This window comes from Salvia hispanica, chromosome 1 (genome assembly GCF_029641045.1).
Source record: "Salvia hispanica isolate PSC_SH4W2 chromosome 1, Shi_PSC_v1, whole genome shotgun sequence".
NCBI classification, from domain to species: domain Eukaryota; kingdom Viridiplantae; phylum Streptophyta; class Magnoliopsida; order Lamiales; family Lamiaceae; genus Salvia; species Salvia hispanica.
In genome coordinates this window covers 13,634,065-13,648,706 of record NC_142692.1, presented here as the reverse complement: position 1 = coordinate 13,648,706, position 14,642 = coordinate 13,634,065, and the positions used below count along the sequence as shown (strand labels likewise).

The 14,642-nt window shown below is 36.3% G+C and overlaps 3 protein-coding genes across 3 annotated transcripts; all 3 read right to left on the bottom strand.

The window, feature by feature from the left end:
* Positions 1-791: 791 nt before the first annotated feature.
* Positions 792-2,314, bottom strand: LOC125223588 (nuclear transport factor 2/RNA recognition motif protein). The gene is made up of 2 exons (XM_048126794.2): positions 1,866-2,314; positions 792-1,470 (listed from the first exon to the last, which is right to left on the bottom strand). Exons 1-2 carry the CDS (start codon positions 2,254-2,256, stop codon positions 1,028-1,030), a joined length of 834 nt encoding a protein of 277 aa, XP_047982751.1. The 5' UTR covers positions 2,257-2,314; the 3' UTR covers positions 792-1,027.
* Positions 2,315-7,260: 4,946 nt separating this feature from the next.
* LOC125222126 (uncharacterized) lies at positions 7,261-11,055 on the bottom strand. The gene is made up of 7 exons (XM_048124592.2): positions 10,916-11,055; positions 9,674-9,901; positions 8,123-8,322; positions 7,876-8,016; positions 7,723-7,803; positions 7,525-7,652; positions 7,261-7,428 (listed from the first exon to the last, which is right to left on the bottom strand). Exons 2-7 carry the CDS (start codon positions 9,897-9,899, stop codon positions 7,383-7,385), a joined length of 822 nt encoding a protein of 273 aa, XP_047980549.2. The 5' UTR covers positions 9,900-9,901; positions 10,916-11,055; the 3' UTR covers positions 7,261-7,382.
* On the bottom strand, positions 10,526-14,642 carry LOC125222125 (ATP-dependent RNA helicase). The gene is made up of 3 exons (XM_048124591.2): positions 12,054-14,642; positions 11,608-11,670; positions 10,526-11,105 (listed from the first exon to the last, which is right to left on the bottom strand). The coding sequence occupies exon 1, from the start codon at positions 14,338-14,340 to the stop codon at positions 12,055-12,057; it is 2,286 nt and encodes a 761-aa protein (XP_047980548.1). The 5' UTR covers positions 14,341-14,642; the 3' UTR covers positions 10,526-11,105; positions 11,608-11,670; position 12,054.

Genomic DNA, 14,642 nt, shown 5'->3' with positions numbered 1-14,642 from the left:
CTCCTTCAAAAAAAAGTGAATACCCCCGAACAAGTTTTGTTGGCGTTTAAGAAGTTCCACACAAAGAAATTTCCATATCTTTTTTATAAAAACTCTCTATGTTCCCTATTAATAGAAACTCTTTCATTTTTGGTCCATCCCTATTAATAGAAACTCTTTCCTTTTTAGTCCGTCCCTAAAAATAGAAACTTTATATTTTAGGAAATTTCTTTCACTCTAATTAGGTGGGATCCATTTTTCACTAATTCACTTTTCTTTCTACTTCTCTCTTATTATACTAATTTTGCTTTAAAACCCGTACCATTTCAAAAGTTCCAATTTTTTAAGGACGAATGAAGTATTACGTTTCTATATTGTTTAAAAATATACTGAAGTTTTAGTTTCTCGTAAATTTGTTGCACGCATCCTACTTTGATGGGGTCAAGGATCACAGGCAAGAATCACAGTTAAATCATTACAAAAATAAAATTAAAGAACAAATGAAAATGGGTCATTGAGTAAATCGGACTTGAACACCGTCATAGACTGCATCAACAAGATATAGAACACGCCGTCCACTTAAATAAGCCCAAGTAACCGCATATTTCTTTAGTCAATATTTACTTTTCTAATACAGGCCCATTCATTCATATTGATTTCGTGTTTGTAGATTTTGTATTTGAAAAATAAATACGAATAGGCTTCCAATATATTTTGGAGCTTAATGTCTACCACATGTAGTACTACTATAAAATACACTTTATTTGCTTTTACCATTTAAATTCACATTTGGAGCATATACTAATAAAATGTACACAAAAAAGTTAAGATTGCAAAGTTTTGAACAATTAACTTCTACAACTAAAAAGCACTCAACAAATAACTTCAAGGGGTCAAACATACTCTATCCTAATTAGTGTCCCATTTCGTGTTCGAAAAACGATGGTCAAGTCAAGATAATCAAATGGAACCCTTTGGTTCTACAAGTGATGTCGGAAAAAGAAAATTCTCATGAGTCCTAGCCTTCTACTTAACTAGCAAGAGACATTCACCGGATGGGCGAGGGAACGATGGTGATATGCCGGAGAGGATGCGTGACGTCCACACCTCCTGCGTGCTCAACAAACTGGGCAGGCGAGAAGAAGCTGCCATGGCACACGCACATGATGCTCACCTCAGATTTCGTATACTTGTACAAGAATCCAGTGATGGTCCGGCCATTGGGGCCGTTGCCTGTGGCGGAAACGCAAGGCATTTGTAGAATTGAAGCGGCCCCATCTCGGCCAGTCGGAGGTGGCTTGATCATGCATATGTCTGTCGTTGAGCAAGTTGTGTCCGATTGTGGCTGTTGAATGGCGGATGCCTTGGTGCTCTGGTCTTGACACACGCGTGCTGGCTCTGCATCGGACGACGAGTTGTTGATTTCGAGCTTGTCATTTTGGTGTGTGCCAAAGCTACTCGAGTGACTTCCGGTATCACTACTACTTCCCCCTGAAAATTCATCAACGACATACATAACAAGCATTTTAGGGCTTAGAAACGTTTATTCTCAATTCTGGGCAATGCCAATGCCAATGCCGTACATACAAAGTTCAAGAATGAGTACATATGTAATCAACCAACAATCTGTTTTATTCACACAAACTATACTACTATTCAATATCATAATGTTGGAATACATAAGGTCATTTAGCTAATTGAGGAATAAACCGAACCTACTTTACATCACTTGGAATACGGATTTCATCTAGTAAGAATCGAGTATTTAAGAATTTTGGCGGTGGGATTTGTTTTGTCAATAATAAATAAAAAAAAAAGTAGAACTAGTGTGAAACAAATTCATTAAATGGGACCCACAAAACGATAAAACTATCATCGGTACTCACCTATGTGGGACGTGCTCCGATGATGCGACGAACTTGGCGGCGGCTGTTGCCCGTCCCATGCAAAGCCGTTTCCGATGGGTCCCCAAGAAACCTTGGAGGAGGAGGCGTTAGAGCTCCTCTCTCTCTTGGGTGCGGGCGCTGCTCCTTCTATCTCTTTATCCTTCATCATGCCTCTGGATTTCTTGAATTCCCTCTTCATCCGAGCTTCCCTCCTCTTCATCGCCTGCATCTCTCTCCTCTTCTGCAGATCGTCGTTTTGAGCATTATCAAATTCCTCGGAGAGCCTCCCCTTTTCCCTTTCTAAACTAGTCTTGCTCTCTGATTTCGCGTAGCAACCCCCGATGGATAGCTCCAAACTCAGCTCCATTTCGTTTTCCATTTCTCGCCCCATCTCATATATCTTAGAATTTGGAATTGGGTTACGACATTGTCGTTGGTATGTATGTCAATTGTCAATCTTGTGTTTTGACTAGGTTTGAATGGTTATACAAACAAGCACAAATTGTGCAATCTGCCACGTGGAGGGATTACAGCAGTCGAGAGGGCGGTTATTGACACGCAAGAGGATAAAAAGGTTGCTAGCTTCGGAAGAGGTTCGGAGTTAAGTGCGGATTTTGCTTCTAATTAATCCCTATTAATTAGCGGCTCCTACAAAATCAAAAGATTCCACATTTACAACTTACAACTTACAAGAACCTTTTAAGTTTTAAGTTTTAACCAATTTAATTAAATACATTATAAATATGTAGTTGTGAATAATATGCAAATTAAAACTGAAAATAATACTCCAATAAACAGAACATCTAAACTCAAAATCAGTTTCAATTCTAAATTGGTTTTAAAATAACTAAATCCCAGATTTTCTGTCAAAGTTGATTACTGATGATTAAAGCCGAATTAGTAGTCTTATTATTCAACAATTTTTTGCTCTGCAGGACACGTGTCATACATACCTCGTTTGTCGTGTCGCTTGCGGACAAGGACACGTGGAAGAATCTAGATGCCCCATGCGTATCTGGGCTGTCGCATTCGTTGTCAGTTGTGAAGGCAACGTGGCGGACTAAAGTGCCAATACGTGCCATGGGGCCCGCTAATCTAGTTTAACGCACTTCTCCACAGCTATGATATAGGCTTTTCTTGCTGGCGCCAATGAACCTTTTTCTCGAACCGCAGTACTCTTTTTGTCCATTTTTTATAATCTTATTTTTATTAGCTTTGAATTTAAGAAATGGTGTGATTTTATAAAAAATTAAATAAAATGATATAGTAGAATGTTAATCTTAATTTGTATGTTCTCCCTTCGTCCCTTTCTAAGTGAATCATTTTCCTTTTAAGAATATCTCATTCTAAATAAAATATTAATAAAAATAGAAACACATCAATCTCTCTATTTTTTTCCTCTCTTATTTTGTTTTCCTCACTTAATTTACAAGACAACACTATATAAAATCTTGTGCCTAAAATAAAAATGCTTCACTTAAAGTGAGACGGGGGAATGTTAATTTTATAATTGAATGCGAATGTAATAAATTAGATGAACATTAAATCCGCTTACTTAGAATGAGGTAAATAAGACTTTAAATTGTAGACACCCCAAAATAGCAAAATAGAATATTATTTCACGCACAGAAGGAGTATTATTTTAATAATGTATATTTATATTTATATTTATATTTTTATATTATATTTCCATTATTTACTTATGCATATGATGCAATTAACTGCAATAATCACACGAGATATAACTCATATAAGGTTATATTATGTTGATGTGAATTTGGGAAGTGCCAAACCAATAGAAGGAACGAAGACATCCAATGAACCACACTAGAGCTGAGATCTGTTTCAAACATCAATATACCTATCAAGATGGTGGCCAAATGCCCTTCTACGACAACCATTGTCTTCATTATCAAAAGAACTTCGCGTGAGTACCTTACACACCTTAATCGGAGTCCGGATGAGGAGGTTATGGTCGTTTTACGAAAGTCGCGTAGTCCAATAGGCAAAACGCCCCGACTCCAGAGAGTTTACCCGACTTCGGCGAGGAAAACGCCCGACCTGGGTTTTTTTGTGTGAGTTGCGTTTTTGAACGCTTTTTGTCTCTCTTTTTTAGCATTTTTATCCTCTTGTATAAATACCCATGTCTAGGGGTTTTGCCATTAAGCTTTGAACATTATTGAAGAACAAAGACTCCATTTGTGAGCACCCATCTTTATTTTGAAGATTTATCAAAATCCCTTGTGGTTGTATTCTAATCTATTGTCGGGCTTAGGTTGAATGTTAAGGTATGCTTGCTAGTTCTTGTGTTGCTAGTTGGTGGAGCCATTAGGTTTTTGTTTGTGAAAGTAGCCATTGAGTTTTCTTTCTTGAGCTTTAATCTAAATCATAACACTTCTCATCATCTTCTTCTTCTTCTTCTTCTTCTTCTTCTTCTTCTTCTTCTTCTTCTTCTTCTTCCCCAACTTTTTCATTGTTATATTTCTTGTTTGGGTATCTTTTGCAAGAACAAATCCGGGCAACATATGGTTCTTGAATCCACAAGATTCACATTATATGTCAATGCATGTATAAAGAGAACTATACATTATACTCTCTTCGTCCCATAGTAGATGTCACACTTTGGAAATGGCACGAGATTTTAGGAGATGTTATTTTGTGTGTTAAGTGGTGAGAGAAAATATAATTTTATAATTAATGTGACAGGAAACTTTTTCTAAAAGAGGAAATGTGACATCTTTTATGGGACAAACTAAAAAGGAAAGTGTGACATCTACTATCGGACGGAGGGAGTACTTTTTTCCGTCCCAGTCTAAGATAGTTGAGTTATTTAATTTTTTGTCAAAAATCTTATCTTCTCACATAGTACTTTACTTTCTCTTCATGTCTCTTATACTTTATTCTCTACCTTATTTTACATTCTCAACTTTAATCTTTAACACATCAATTTCTTAAATCTCGTACCCAAAAGACACCTTGGGACAAAGGGAATACTATGATATAGGAAAACTAATAAAATGTCTCAAATTCATTTGTTTTGTTACCTAACAATTACTCACTCTGTCCCCGAATAAGAGTCTCGTTTTAGTCCATCTGCGAATAAGAGTCCCAGTTCACTTGGTAATGAATCTCACATTCCACTAACTTATTATATTCACATTTTTTTTTAAAACTAATATGTACAAGTGAGATCCATATTCCACTAATTTTTTCCACCCACCTTATTTAACATTTTCTAAAACCCGCGCTGCTAAAAAATAGGACTCCTAATAGCGAACAGAAGAGAGGGAGTAATATACTTTGAACATTTGGTTTAAAAGATAAATTCTCAAGATAGTCCTAGTATTAAATTTGAAATGTAACAGTACCTAGTATAATTTGCAAAAGCTTTAAAGGATTTAACATAAAAAAAACTAAAAAATTATTAGATCTATATATATTTGTTCTCGAACGGCAATGTAATATTTGTTATTTTTATCAATTTATTATCAATTTATTGATATGTTAGTAAAGTGGAAAGTGAATAAAGTAAGAGAGTAAATAAAGTAGGGAGAAAAAGTAAGAGAGAGAATACCAAAAAAGGAAATGACTCATTTATCTTGGGATGTCCCAAAAAGGAATGTGAGTCGCTTATCTTGGGACGACGGGAATATCATTTTTCCAAAATAGGTGAAAAAAGAAGGGTGACATATGTTATGAGACGGGTGAAGTAATTACTATTATTGAAATTTTATTTGCAATATAGGTAATTATGCATTTACAAGTATTTTGAATGATTAGTGTAAATTAATGTGAAAAGCATAAGAAGGAGCAATCATTATGGGAGTTCTATTATAACGCAGAAAAAAAAGAAAGAAAGAAATGATGATATTAATGGGTGGACATCCATTGTGGGTTCTCTAAATGACACATAACACAAGTGGGCAAAAATTGTACTCCCTCCGTCTACAAATAAATTTATCATTTTGACATTTTCATCTGTCAATTAATAAACAACCTATTTGCTTTTTTATAACTTTTGGTAATGGACCTCATATTTCACTAACTTTGTCTCACTCTAATTTTATTATAAACCTAATATATAAAAGTAGTACTCCATCTAACTTCAATTCACTTTTTCAATTCACTTTCTACTACATTTTTTAAAACTCGTGTCCGATCAAATGTGCTTTTGTAATGATGAACAAAGTAGCTTTTTTAAAGAGACCCTATGACATGTGGCCACTTGACATAGGAGTTTAGGACCATGTGACATAAGTTTTAATGTGCAATTGGTAAAGTAAGAGAGATATGGAAAAAACACTCCCTCTGTTCCCTCATAGTTGAGTCATTTTTTCATTTCGAGAAGTTCCCTTATAATTGAGTCACTTCCATATATAGTACTCCCTCTGTCTGTGAATAGGAGTCCCGTTTTTTCATTTTAGTCCGTCTGCGAATAGGAGTTCCGATTCACTTTTACCATAAATGGTAATAGGGTTTTACCTTCCACTAAACCATTCCACTCATGTTTTATTTAAAACTAATATATACAAGTGAGACCTCTATTCCACCAACTTTTTTTTCCAACCACTTTTCTTAACATTTCTTAAAACTCGTGCCGCCTATAAATGAGACTCCTAATGGCGGACGGAGGGAGTAACTTTTTTCTCTATCTTACTTTACTTTCTCTTACTTTATTTTCTCTACTTTATCCATTTTCTACTTTATTCTTTCTACATTTTTCTCTCTTACTATTTTATCTATTTATTTAATACACTCAACATCCATTTCTTAAACTCAGTGTCGAAAAGTCTCGCCTCAACTATGAGGCAACGGAGGAAGTAAGAAAAAGAGAGTGAAAAGGAAGTGGAAGTAGTATTCGTGGACTGTGGGTCCACATTATTAGTAATATGTAATTAGTTAAAAACTAACCATATTTAGAAATTGTCTAATTTTAGGGGACAACCCAAAATGGTAAAGCTAGTCTATTTTTTAGAACTAAGGGAGTATTACAATTTGAATTTTGAATTACGAACTCCATTAGAACTACTAAACCATGATCAGATTATCTAAAACATGAATTCTCATAGGTGCGTGTGAGTTGACCTAATAATAAAATGGTAGGCCAAAGATTTCGTGTAGAGTCCACCGCGACACGATCTTTTAATTTATAATATTCATATATCTAATAAAAAAGACATGAATTCTCACAAAATTCTACTTCAATTTTGGCCGCAAGGGTACTAAATCAGGCTTGAAATTGGCCGGTGATCTCAGTATGGCTCCAAATGGGGCCTGACGCATATGAAATTTGCAGTTGATGAATCAAGTCTGACGACAAAGCGCTACTTAAGGTATTTGTAGTGCCATTGTTGGAATAAAACACTTCAAACATTTTAAGATGGGAACACTCAACTTAGACAGGATAATGCAACTTATAAATCCAAGATTAGACACAAGGAAATAGTACATAATATCCATCCCTTTCATGCATGAACATATTTATATCCACAAACATGATGTCTACTCTGAAAATTATTAGACAGGGGACGACAGGGTGACAAGGAGTTGGCCATTCATCATACTGCAAAGCCAAAATCAGATGCATAAACGAGCGAGTCCGCTTAAGATATGAGAAATCGGGTTATAAAGATGTAAGGCCAAGAGCTCAGAGTATTACCTCTTGATGTAGTAATAACAGAAATCGGCTAAGATGAATGTCTGTACAACTTCTGTTAGCAGAACCATGGGAAGCCACGCGTAGCTAGCTCCAACCAGGAACAAGTATGCACCAGCCGAATCATATACCTGCAAAATTCAAGAGATCAATAAGGACTGGCACTGGCAGAGCCCGAAAACTCAAAATTCACATGCTCACCTTGATGATCCAATGAGCACATCCTAGAAATCTTGCAACACCGAGTGCAAATACGTAATTGGCTGTGAATGGCTCTATCATCTGAGATGGAATTGAACCAGAGTTAGACAGTTTAATTGTATAGATAGCAATCTGAGTAGTAGGTTGACCTACCTTGGTGTTCTGAATCATCCGAAGCTGTGGCAATACGCAGATGGACTCCACGTAGACAGAGAAGGCCCACAGCATCCGGCCAGCATGAGCGTGGTGCGTGTAAGGATGGATGAACAGGGCTAGAATTGCAGAAGGAACCGCCTACAAAAGAGAGGAAACAGCTTATCGCCTTGCAAGGATCTCCACAGTTAAGCAAAACAATAACAAATGTAGCTCAAATCCAAGAGAAATGGTGAATTTGATTGACCACATAATACAAGGGCATATTGTCCAAGTCTGCAATGTAGGTCGACTTCAGCTTGAACCTCATCATGTATACGACCCACAGCGTTGCCACGAGCGTTACAAAATCGAGAAAAGTGTGAATGCCGCCCTCCATAAAGAAACTGCAACATAATCTTGGAGCCAAGAACATGGCAGTGAGTTCTTGTGTCTTCAGAGAAAGGCCTACAAGCCATAAGATTTCATCAAAGAGTTGCAACAAAATACTAAAAGATTTCTTTATTTGAAGTCCTCACACTACAAATTTGCCCATTCTCTACATTGCTACAACGATACCGTAGTACTATATGCTAAGCAAAGACTACGGTTAATATCAAGGAGACATATTCATCCTGATTAGTATTATGAGAAAAGCACTATATTTCATAAATGTGGACAGATCTTGAGTTCTGTCGATTTTTATTAAACATTATTTCAATTTATATGGCATTCATTGAACTAATGATACCTCAATGGAATACGAAAATATTCTGAAAAATTTCACACAAACTCGGCCAATTGAAGAAATTAAAAACGACTTTTTTTTGCTATAATTCCTATTTATTTAAAAATCAGTTTTTATAATTTATGATTTTTGGTTTTATTTCATAATTATATTTCATAAAATGTATTCTTAAATTTTAGAATAATGGAAAACGAATTTATCTGTATAAATTTATAATTCTTCTTTTCCAGCTCTTTGGGCATTGGAAGAGTTTTTTTATATGTACGAGTAGTTTGCTGTGACGTAACTTAATTTCTTTTATTTAATCAGAATAAGGATTTACCTAATTTCTTAATCTTTAAACCCTTCTTATATATAATTGAAGAATTTATACAAAGAATGAGTTAGAAGATTATATAATTACTTTATCGACATATGCCGCGTACTATTATGTATAAGCATTTATGCAATTTTTATTAACAGTTTTTAATTAAATAATTGACGACGTGGTAAACCGGTAACTAAGTGATCAAATACTAATATAAATTAAATTTTCTTGTATATTCTACTTCACTATTAAAATTCAAATTTTATACTATGTTTATTTCGATTCTGAAATACCTCTAATTTGGTTGTATAAACGAATCAATCTTGAATTCATTGAAATGGAGCTTGATACTTGAATTATGAATGCTTAAATCTCGAGTCAATTCAAATATAGTTTGAATCATAGTAGCTCCGAAATAAAATAACCGTCAAATTAGTTGAAATAAAAATCATTCAAATATTTAATAATATAATATTTGAATGATTTTCATAATTTAGAATGATCAATTGAATTAATTTTATATTTCTTTATTTATTTTTAAATATATTTTTTTTTACCGTAAATCTTTATCCTCAAATACCTAAAGGGTAAAAAGATTTTAAATTTAAACAATGAAAAAGGAAAATAATGCAAAAGTACTGACTAGATAATGTATAATGTAAAAGTTAAAATCATGAAATTAATAAAAAAAAATCGGAAATAAACCAATTATCGGTGTCCATCAATTCTGATTTTGGCAATGAAGAGGTGAGAGATGGATGTACCTGAGCAAGATTTTTTAGTAGTGAGCTTGTAAATGAGGACCAAAATCCCGGCAAAATGGATGGATTCGGAGGCCACGAAGAAATGGTTGTGGTCGTGGACGAGGAACCTGAGCGCCACCAGCGCCGCCAGCATCGACACCGTGGCCACGAAAGTCTTCACCTTGGTGGACTGCCGCCGCACCAACGCAAAGAGCTTGTTCAGCGGCGCGCTCCTCTTCCTCCCCATCGCTGCCCAAATAGTTTATTTACTTTACTTATAAAAAAAAGGTGGAGATTATCGGAAATAAATGTTTGTGTGTATGTATGTAAAGAAAGAAGGCGTTGAGTTTCAGGTGACACGAAGAGGACATGCAATGGATTAAGCACGCTACGGTATGGACTATTATTATTATAATTTAAGGTTTTTTTGGCCCTCTGCCTAATTCTCAAAAGTACTACTCCATCAAAAAGCATCCGTCTGCTGGCAAACTTCTTAATATCTACTGTATTAGCCAACCCTAATGTGTCACTATCAGCATAATTGTTTGATTTGAAAATTAAAACAAGCATTTATTCAGCGTTTGGTTTGGTTGTTAATAAACGGTTGAGAGGCAATTAGTTCTGCAACTAAGTCACCACCAACGAAGTTTTGGTAACCTATCCAACAAATCTCTTCAAAACTATCCTACTAATTGACGGAAATTATATGTTAAAGCATACCAAAAATTATTAACTTCAGTCATTTTGGATAAATAAATACTACTACTTAACAAGAATAATCAAAATCATTGACATAGGAATTTGGGTTTTTATCATTATAAATTTTAAATGCTTAATTCGATTCAGATAGCAGTTGGTGGAATGTATTAGTAATTGCCCCCGTTGAAAATATTAATACTATACATTAGTAAACTTTAAAAATTTATAAGCATTTATTCCAGATATAGGGCTGCCAAACTACAATCTATCAAGTGTCAAATCTCAAAATTTAAAGGATACAACCTAGGTCATTGATTCTAATAAGGTCAAATATGAAACTTGAGTACAAAATATAATTAGGTAATTCCTATGCTAGTGTTTGCTACATGCTTCGCTACCCCCTACTCAGATCACAAAAAAACTCTTTTGGTTCACCAAAATTTCCCCTAAATCAAGAAAAGATACACCTCATAAAGTAAAGGAGAAGATAACTAAAAAATTTAACAATTCTAGTCACTCACATCCCTTTCTTTTTTACACATTGAACTTGAGAGGGATGACTACCTGAGTTTGTCTTCCAACCTTGAACTTTTGTTCTTGAAATTTGTGGTGCAACTGATAAATAAGAAGAACAGAGCTCGTAGCTATCAATCTTAATCAATCACAACACTGATAAATCTGTTGTATTCACTTCTCTGCAGTTCCGATCTTGAATTCCAAATTTACAGTTCCTAGCAGCGAAGGCTAACATGACCTGGAATATAAATACACAGCAATAGAATGTAGATTCAGAGGAGGGAACTCAGATATTTCTCTGAAGTCCTGATATACTATATCGTTAAGATTTCAGTATTAGATGGTCCGAGCCGAAAGACATAAGAAATTCAGAATAGACAAGTGTTAATAATGTATTATGGCTCCAATCATGGAAGCATCTTTACTTCCAAAGGACTAACTAACAAGTTCAGTAAGTGAACTATACCTCATTTCTGAGGGGTATATTAACCTACATTTGGAATTTAGATTGACTCAAACTGCAGCAACTTCATAAGACAAGAACACATAACTATAAAAAATTTAGGTTCTCATGGCATCATACTTAAACATGCAAAAAACAGTTTCTACCCGAGCTACAATTATTCCCCAAAAGTGATCTGAACATATGTAGTAATTATCTACTAACTACTGGGAGGCTGCCCAAGACAGTTTTAATCAGAAATTCGGAATATATTTGTGATACCAGAAAGTTACATTACCTCATAACCGAGATTTATGATGTTACTTTCTCCGGTTTTTGTGTAGTCTGAGATTTCCCATCCCTATATGTGCAGGAAAAAAAAAGATGAGCTGAGAATCTGCTTGCCGAAATGGTTTAGCATATCTATCCGAATGCATCTAAACAGATAAAGAAATGCCAAGTGCCAAATCCATGCCATCAGTATGTATTTCCATATCCTAGGTGAACTCAAGTACTGATTATTCAACCCAGGACTAGATCCTTTGAGATGGACCTATGGGGATAAAAAACTAAGTACATTTGAGTTAGCTTTTGAAGAAGAACTCCATCTTTATCGCCTAGGCATTTACACGTATAGAATTGACTATACATCATACCATAACAATTCAAGTAAATTACTTTTCACATAACTTAATGCTTGACTAGATTGGCTACACATTACAGAAAACAATTTGAATGACTTACTTTACTGTTCACGTAATTTGATGATCGACAATGGCCTTTGATAACCATCTTCCTTCTCTAATGCCTTCAATGTTTGTGCATTCCCATCTTGCTTCTCTTGTGGCTTTGATTTTGGTGCACCTCTTGATTCTGGTTTCCAGCATGCCCTGAGAAGTGACTCACCCAACAACTCAGCGATATCTGTAGCCATTGATTCAGCCTTCTTAACATATGGAAATTGTTCCTCTTCAAAGTGATTAGACAACCACAAATACATTGACACCACTTGGTGCCTAGTCTCAAGGTCCAAAAGCTCTGCATCATTACGAGCAGCACATTTGGGCATACCCATAGCTATATTGACTGGAAGCTCCTGAGCATATGAATGAGCAAACTTCATCAGATGGAACATTGCTTTAGGGTCCCTGATATTCACTGGGGCAAAGCAAAAGTGGAATCGGTCTTCCAGTGATAACCCCTGAATCCTCTCCAGCATATTAGCTATTTTCCTTATGTGCATATTCTGAGCCAGAAAATAAGACCCATCAAGGCGGCAGTTCTCACTAAATTTCTCAAGGAGCTTGGGAAATTTAAGATCAGGAAGTTGTGCTGCAAATAGCTCAACTTGCTCGAAGAATGGATAAAGGCCGACTCGTTTAACCACATCAAAAGGCTTCTTCAAGCACTCAATCAAGTACTCCAAATCATCTAGATGAAGGGTAGTGGTCAGTCCATCAGGATACACACTGCCTCTCCGACCAGCTCTTCCAGCGATCTGTTTCACCTGTGATGCTGGAACTGGGACCATTTTATCACCATTGTACTTAGTGAGGTTATAAAAGACAACCCTTCGGATATTTAAATTTAATCCCATGCCCACAGCATCACTTGCTACCAAGATGTCATATTCATTATCTTGCTCGTTAAACAGGGACGCTTGTTGGCGGCGAGTTTCTGGTGGCAAGGCACCATAGATCACACAGCAACGGTGTTTTGTATATTTCTCAATTGCTAATTTAACCTCAAATATTTCTCTCCTCGAGAATGCAACAATACAGTCTCCTGACTTCACATTTTTCAAATCTCCTATGAGGGTCTTTGCCTCAACCACAAGAGGCTTAAATCTCTCATAGCGCTGTTCCACAAGTTCATCCCCAGTATCTGAACAAATTTTCCGAATCACATCCAAAACACTTGGATCGCCACATAAATGGATCTCGTCAGCTTTCAGGCCTAGCAATGCTCTAGTCCATGCATAACCCCTGTAAGGATCAGCTATCATCTGAATCTCATCAATAACAGCCACTTCATATAGCTCATCTGTTGATACCATCTCAACAGTGCAAGCAACATGGTTCGAGAAAGGAAATTCCTTCTTCTCCTGCCCTGTGACTAGACTGCAATAAACACCCGATGCATTCACCCTATCAAAAACCTCCATGGCTAACAACCTAAGAGGACTACAATAGACCCCTTTCTTTGCCTCCATAAACCTTTGCAGTGCATTATATGTTTTGCCACTGTTAGTAGGACCACAGTGATAAACAATCTTCCGCTTCATTGCTCTAGCAAATGGGAACCAAGTGTGCGGTTGAGTCATGTCCGCAGACTCCACCATTCCCCTAAACCTCTTAATTTCATCAGGAAACTCTTCCATGCAATATTCCACAAAGATTGGGAACAAAAACTTATCAGCTTGATCGCCAGGACCGACTGATACCAAGTACTTAACCAAATCATTGCTACATTTCTTCTTGAAAAAAGCGGCAAACTTTCTCCCAGCAAGGGGGAAAAATGAGGCACCAATATAAACGGCCAGAGCCTGGTTCGAAGCCCAACCAGACTGACAAAAACACCTAAAAATCTCGTTCACGGTATCCCAATCACTGCGGGACTGCATCTTCGAACCCGGGGCATCTTTAAGCTCTTTATATATGTCTAATGGATCCTTAAGCGATATCTCAACAAAATTCAAGGTCTTTTCCTCCAGCCCCGTACATTCATTTTCAGGCTCAAATATCATTTCTTCTCCATCAAGATCATTCGCTTCCGCTTTATTTTCAACAATTTGAGTTGAATCGAGGGTAAGATTATCATTTTCCGACAAGGAGCAAAAGCAATGTCCACGAAAATAGGGGGAAACGCCAAATTTGGTAAACAGGATAAGCTCGCGCTGCGGCAATTGTCCATGGCTAGGAATTTGTAACGCGGAAGTTGTACGAGCTAGGGCAGGACGGAAATGATGGAATAAATTTCTAGTCTTGCAGGAATAGAGAGAAAAGAGGCGTTTGGCCGCAGCTCTTGCCATTGATAAATTTGATTCGGGAAAAATCAAAACGCCCAAAATTTAATTTCTATAGCGATAACAGGTGAGAATAAAGTAACCTACAGCACATACTTCGTCGACAAGGGAGATGAATTCATCAACCTGGAAGGCGATTCAAGCAGCTCCGGCGGCGGCGGAAGATTTGAGCCTCGCTATTCTGATGGAAGATTTGAGAAACACGAAAATTATGACTTCTAAGTTCTAACAATGATGCGAGACAAGATGCGTTGTTAAAATTTGAAGCTAATTTCTAAATCTACTAAAACCCTAACTAAACCTTCGAC

Coding starts and splice junctions, on each gene's coding strand:
- LOC125222125 (XM_048124591.2), bottom strand. CDS start 14,340: ATGGCAAGAGCTGCGGCCAAACGCCTCTTTTCTCTCTATTCCTGCAAG.
- LOC125223588 (XM_048126794.2), bottom strand. CDS start 2,256: ATGGGGCGAGAAATGGAAAACGAAATGGAGCTGAGTTTGGAGCTATCC. Junction 1,471..1,865: donor TCGGAGCACGTCCCACATAG/GTGAGTACCGAT, acceptor ATGAATTTTCAG/GGGGAAGTAGTAGTGATACC.
- LOC125222126 (XM_048124592.2), bottom strand. CDS start 9,899: ATGGGGAGGAAGAGGAGCGCGCCGCTGAACAAGCTCTTTGCGTTGGTG. Junction 8,323..9,673: donor TACTAAAAAATCTTGCTCAG/GTACATCCATCT, acceptor TATGGCTTGTAG/GCCTTTCTCTGAAGACACAA. Junction 7,804..7,875: donor GGATGATTCAGAACACCAAG/GTAGGTCAACCT, acceptor ATTCCATCTCAG/ATGATAGAGCCATTCACAGC.